We start from the raw sequence: 6070 nt of genomic DNA, 5'->3' as shown, positions 1-6070 counted from the left end.
GCGGAGGCACTTGGGCAGGCCGGAGTGTGTGGGAAGTGTGCCTCCTGCCTTCTGTGCTGTGTATTTAGGACAGGGAAGTTCCATGGCCATAGCTGTCAGAAATGTTACATTCGCTACAAATAGCTTTGAATAGTTTAAAAGGCTGTCTACAAGAAGTGCTTGCACTCTGCACGAGCCCGCACATTGATCTGGTGGATCTGAAAGGGGTACAGACCAATGCACGAGTGTGGTGCACTGATTAGAGCAGGAAGATCTGGGTTCAAATTCCTGCTCAGGCATGACTCTCAGTGGGTGACCTTGGTCCAGCCTAGCCTAACACAGTATAATTCTGAAGATGAGGAGGTAGGAATGCACAACATCCTTCGTTTCTCGGGCAGAGGGATAAGGTAGAACAACAGTCACAAATGGTCCGAGAGCAAGAGTTAGCCGACGGTCTACATTGTATGTGGTGTCAGGTGCTGGCAAGTTGCATCCAGCCGGTGGGGACCCTGTAGGCTTTTCAAGGGTAGGGGTGAGCAGACCGGTGCTGTGGGCCAGTCTCTGTACTCAAGCGGAGCCACATGAGCACCTCCCAGAATCCTCTGCTGGGCACAGGGGGCTCCTCAGTAGGTGGTGGAGGAGGGTTTCCTGAAGGCTGAAAGCCTGAGAGCCGTCAGCTCCCTTGCCACAGCCTTGTATGGTGATTGATAGAGATGTAACATTTCCAGAAATTTTGAAGCTTGGAAAAAACCCGAGTTTTTCCCCGGTTTTTTTCGGGGGGAAACAGAAATGACTATGGACATTTTTACTTGGCATGAAATTATCACAACTAGCATATTAAAAATTTAGTGTATCCAAACAATTATTACAGACAGAATACCCACCCACATGCAAAAACAAAACTGAAACCTTTTTCTTTTCTTGTGACAATAACACCTCCTAAAGGCAGAAATGCATCTTGTTCTTGCATTGGAGAGTTCAGTTTGTAACCTAGGACTTGCTTGTCCTCAGTGCACAGAAATTAGATCAATCTGATACCTTACATATTTTTTAGAAATGATTTGGAAAATATTTGCACACTTTGTCTTAAAATATTTGATTCATCATGTTAAAATAAAATGTTCCATAATCTATTTTTCCCTATTTTTCCAATTTTTCAGAAAAAACCGTTTTTTTCCTGAATTTTTCCATTTTTTTTCCCGGGCCTTCACATCTCTAGTGATTGATTTATTATTATTCTCATCAGCCCCATATTGCAGGCGATTTTTTTCTCGGCCACATCTGTTACAAGGCTCTTCTAGCAAAGTTAACATTTCCACACGTTTTACCGTGGATCCCACTGTGGCCTGGTCTCTCTCCCCTCCGTCGCTGTTCGTTTTGGGGTAAAGAATACTCCTCCCTTGTTTGCTTGCAGCACTTTGTAAAACGCCCGTGTCCATTGACGGCCCTGTTGCCAGTAAAGTTTTCAAAAGAGGGAGGGGGGAGGCCCTGGTTGTTGATGTTTCCCTTCTTTCTCCAAGGTGAAGCCCCCTGATTCCCTGCCAGGATGCCGCTGGTGAAAAGGAACATCGAGCCGCGCCACCTCTGCCGTGGAGCTCTCCCCGATGGCGTGACCAGCGAGTTGGAGTGTGTGACCAACAGCACCTTGGCCGCCATCATTAAGCAGCTGGGGAGTCTCAGTAAGTGTCCCGTCTCTGTGTGCACCCCCCCCCGTGCCCGAGGAGAGAGCCGCGGGCAGCACGAAAGCCTTCCCTCCGCCCAGGGAGCAGGACTCCCCTGCAGGCTCTCTTGGAATGCTCAGGGAAGCCAGGGGGTGCCGTCCCAAAATGGCTGCTGTGGGGTGGGGGGCCAATCAGAATGCTAGGCAGTTCCTCGGACAGAGGTGGCTGCTTCTCAATCACCGACGCCACGGTGGTGCCTCTGGGGTTCTTGTGGGGGGCCTCTTGTAGAAAAAGGGAGAGAAAAACTGGGAGAGAAAAGCTCTTTGCTTTGGGGAAGGGACACCGCTTGGTTTCCGTTTCCAAGGGAACAGGGATATTTGCTTCCTGTACAGCTGCAGGGCAGGGCTGCCAGCCCCAAATGCGCAAAGCCGACATCTGTGGTCAAGCGGAGGGTGCGTGTCTGTGACGCCTTTGCCCAGGAGCTCAGAACTGTGCTGGCCAGTGGCTCAAAGCTTCCCCCACATATTTCTGGTTCCTCTTTCCTTGGCCGAGAAGCGGCTGGTGCCAAGAAACGCATTAGAGAGCGCCACATCGGCGATGGCGACTGTTCTCTCAGAGAGTTCTCTCAGGACTTTCTTCCTGTTTTCATCTCTGGTCAAAGAGGTTTTTCATGTTCCAAAGCATTACGAAAGCTTCTTTGGCCACAGATGAAAGGGGGGGCAGACATGCAAGCCCCATTCTGCTCTGTCTGATAAGACTCTGTCTCCAGTCCAAGTTGACCATGCAAGATGTTGGTGTCTGACCCGGAGAGGTTGTCTTGTTTATGCTTTGGGGGGGGCAGTGAAATAAGAGCACCCGGCCCTGACCTCTTGCAAGATCCTCTTGGCCTGGAGACAGATTCTTATATAAACTTGTCCTGTTTTTGTAAGAGTCTAACTGCCGTGGCTTCCCCACCCAAATTCTGGGCAACATAGTTTGAAGACGTTGTTGTGAATTCTCTTTGAGAGATCGAAAGAGCAGTGCCTAGGATTCCCTAGTGAAGGGGAATGGTGGTTAGGTCAGTTTAAGGCCTGGTCACACATTCAGGAGACAGAGGAGGGGATGGGGCGACAGAAAGGACTGTTCCACTTTGGACTGCAGGTGGTAGAGCACAACTTGGAGTGTTCCTTCTGCATCAAAAACTCCATCTGGACCAAAAACTAGTGCAGCAGAGAAAAAGGGTCTGCCCTCTCCCTCTGCTTTTCAGGTTTTCTATTTGCAGTAAGGTTTTTCTTAAACTTAGGGAAGGATTCTGAAATGTGATGGGCTGTGATCTTAACGCGGTCAGTTGGAAGCGGTGCTGTGCGCTTGACCGTCTCGTTCTCCTGCACGTGTGAACCAGGCCTTACTTTGTAGGGTTGATTTGCTGGGGGTGAGATGGGTCGGCTTAGACTGTGGCAACATGAAACAAGAATGTTAGCAGCACCAACATAAAATTGGTGTGGCTCCTTCAGATTTTTTATTGGACTCCCCCATCACCTGTACGTCAGTGTTTGTTTCTCAGGGATCCCTGCCATATGAGCCCTGCTTTGAGCTTGGCATGGAAGAAAGGCAGCTAATAAATGTTTTCAGTGTTTCCTGACTGAAGATAGTTATTTGGCTGGGGCAGGGGTCATTTCCTGCAGGAGCGGAGCTCCGGCAGTAAAGAGCCCAGGGGGTGGGCACATGTAACAAGCCCCACCCCCTGCACCCAGCAGCCCTCAGTCAGAGCAAGAAGCAGCCAGGTAAGTTGCAGAGCCCCCCCCCCCCGGCTCCCCGGTCCAAAACAGTCCAGTGGCACCTTTAAGACCAAGTTTTATTCAGGTACAAGCTCTCCCTCCTTCCTCGCAAGGTCAAATCCCCCCCCCCCCCCCCCAGCTAGCAATCCAAAACAGTCCAGTGGAGCCTTAGCGGTGGGTGTTGCCTTCTGACACACTTCTGGTGATGTGAGGGGTGTGGCATAAGCAAATATGCTAATGAGTTATGCTAATGAGCTCCTGCACCTCTTTTTCTACGAAATGACCCCTGGGTTGGGGTATAACACTTACTCGAAAAACATTCAAACTTTGCGTATACTCCCTGCTGTCCTGTAGCAATGGCTTAAAGATAAAGGTAAAGGTTCCCTTGCTCGAAAGCCAGTCGAATCCGACTCTAGGGTTGCGGTGCTCATCTCCGTTTCAAAGCTGAAGAGCCAGCGCTGTCCAAAGATGTTTCCGTGGTCATGTGGCCGTCATGACTAAACACCAAGGCGCACGGAATGCTGTTACCTTCCCACCAAAGTGGTACCTATTTGTCTACTTGCAATTTCTTGCTTTCGAACTGCTAGGTTGGCAGGAGCTGGAACCAGAGATGGGAGCTCACTCCGTCATGCGGCACACTCGGGTCTCGAACTGCTGAACTACCGACCTTCCACAGCCTGCAGTTCAGCGTCTTAACCACTTGAGCCACCGCAGCTCAATGGCTTATAGAACCATAAAATCACAGAGTGGGAAGGGGCCATAGAGGCCATCTAGTCCAACCCCCTGCTCAATGCAGGATCAGCCTAGAGCATCCCTGACAAGCGGCTTGAAGACTGCCAGGGAGGGGGAGCTCACCACCTCCCCAGGCAGCTGATTCCACTGTTGCACAACTTGGACTGTCAAAAAGTTTTCCCTAAGATCCAGCCGGTACCTTCTCGCCCTTAATTTAAACCCATTCTTGCGAGTCCTCTCCTCTGCTGCCAACAGGAACAGCTCCCTGCCCTCCTCTAAGTGGCAGCCCCCTCCAAATACTTCAAGAGAGCCATCACGTCCCCCCTCAAGCTCCTCCAGGCTGAACATTCCGAAGTCCCTCAGCCTTTCCTCAGAGGGCTTCTTGGTCTCCAGCCCCCCCCCATCATCCTCATCGCTCTCCTCCCCACCCCTGCTGTAGTTGCTGCTTCCTTCTCTTTCCTAGATCGATCACATGGCCAGTCTCAGCCAATTGCGTAAGGAATGGGATGAACTCATGACACTGCAGAGCCGGATTTGGAGACATCATGATGTGGCAAATGAGGGCAAATGTGGCTCATTGAGAGTGCCAGCAGTGACCCACATAACCCCTTCCAATCAGGGATCACATGGGGAATGATGTAATGATATGTTTATGTGATGACCTCACTCAGAGCAAGCAAAGGCAATGGAGAGTGAGGGCAAGTGAAGACCCTGATACTTCCAAAAATGCTTGCAAAAGGCTTAAGTATTTTTGCCCCAGCCATAGTTGGAAGGTCACATGGGGTAACCAGTTGCCATGTGATGGCTGCCAGTAGCCCCTAAGCTGGTTTGACATAGTGAGTTCCTTAGTTGCTAGTGGGCAAAAAATGCATAAAAGGCGGCCATTCTCTCCCAATTGCGCACGAGTGCATTTTGTGGCTACTTTTAGACTTTTCATTGCTTCACGAGGTCAAAACATGCCGCTGGTTTGTCAGTCTTGCGATACAAGAGAGGCATTCTCCCAGAGACAGGGCTTGCTAGAAATCACAGTTTGGTCCCTAAAAAAAGGAGCAGAAATAAGGTCAGGCCAACCCAACATGGAGGATGCTTGAGTTTTTTTGCACTGGATTAACCTACGATTCCATTCAGTTCACTGTTCTCCAGGTCCCTAATCCTCTGAGGGTTGTGCCCAGAGGCAAACTGCTAACCCATGAACCCAAAATAGGTGCCGTGTGATCCCAATAGTGTGCCCCAGACATCAGCCTGACGGTTGCAAGTTAATAAAACTGCTTAAGTAAATGAAAAGACTGCACAGGACACCCTGTTGCATAGTAAATGAAGTGCATAGGAGGCAGCAAAGATTGTTCTAGAAGGTATTGTGGTGAGTGGAGGCAGGCAGTGATGCTTGGCAGGACAGCAGGTTGTATGCCCGTGATCCCTGTTTGCATACATGGAATGTGGGTGGTCTGAAGTGGCTACTACAGGGAGTGGAAAGAGCTGCAGAGGCTCACTAAGAACTGCAGATGATGCCGGCGGAGAGCAGCGATGTGGCTCCATCAAAGGTCAGCTGAGCAACCGCCAGTGTCATCAAGTCAGCCCCCGAGGAGTGGGCTTGATTTAAATCTCCCAAGCAACTTTCCTTTCCCCTGCTGGCTCCTGTCAGCTTCGCAGTGCTGGACTCCATGGGTGCGATCAGATGAGCACTTTGATCCGTTGTCGTTGCTCCTCCCGAATGGATTTGAAGTGCTCAATCAGACAGCAACATCGGGCATCATGACACCGCAGAAAGTCCAGTCTTTATGGATCCTACCAGTTTCACAGCACTTCTGCAGATGTCTGATCACTCTCTTGTAGGGTGAAGTCAGACCGCTCACTTCCTGTTTTGCCCCTCTCCCGCCCACTCCCCCGCCCGCTCTCTCCCTCGGCTGGACCAGAGACAGCCCCCTCCTCTCTCTGAAGCCG

General features: G+C 50.6%; 1 protein-coding gene across 1 annotated transcript in view; it reads left to right on the top strand.

Annotated features, from left to right (window-relative positions):
- Window positions 1-1525: 1525 nt before the first annotated feature.
- The window catches only part of LOC107124673 (wiskott-Aldrich syndrome protein family member 3-like), a 32351-nt gene continuing 27806 nt past the window's right edge, over window positions 1526-6070 (top strand). The window contains exon 1 of the mRNA XM_015428164.1: window positions 1526-1662. Within this exon, the coding sequence (XP_015283650.1) occupies window positions 1526-1662 (137 nt within the window). The remainder of the gene's footprint in view (window positions 1663-6070) is intronic.

Source organism: Gekko japonicus, unplaced genomic scaffold (assembly GCF_001447785.1).
Source record: "Gekko japonicus isolate JY-2015 unplaced genomic scaffold, Gekko_japonicus_V1.1 scaffold1520, whole genome shotgun sequence".
Classification (NCBI taxonomy): domain Eukaryota; kingdom Metazoa; phylum Chordata; class Lepidosauria; order Squamata; family Gekkonidae; genus Gekko; species Gekko japonicus.
Note: the sequence above shows the minus strand (reverse complement) of the source record. Positions and strands in the feature narration are given on the sequence as shown.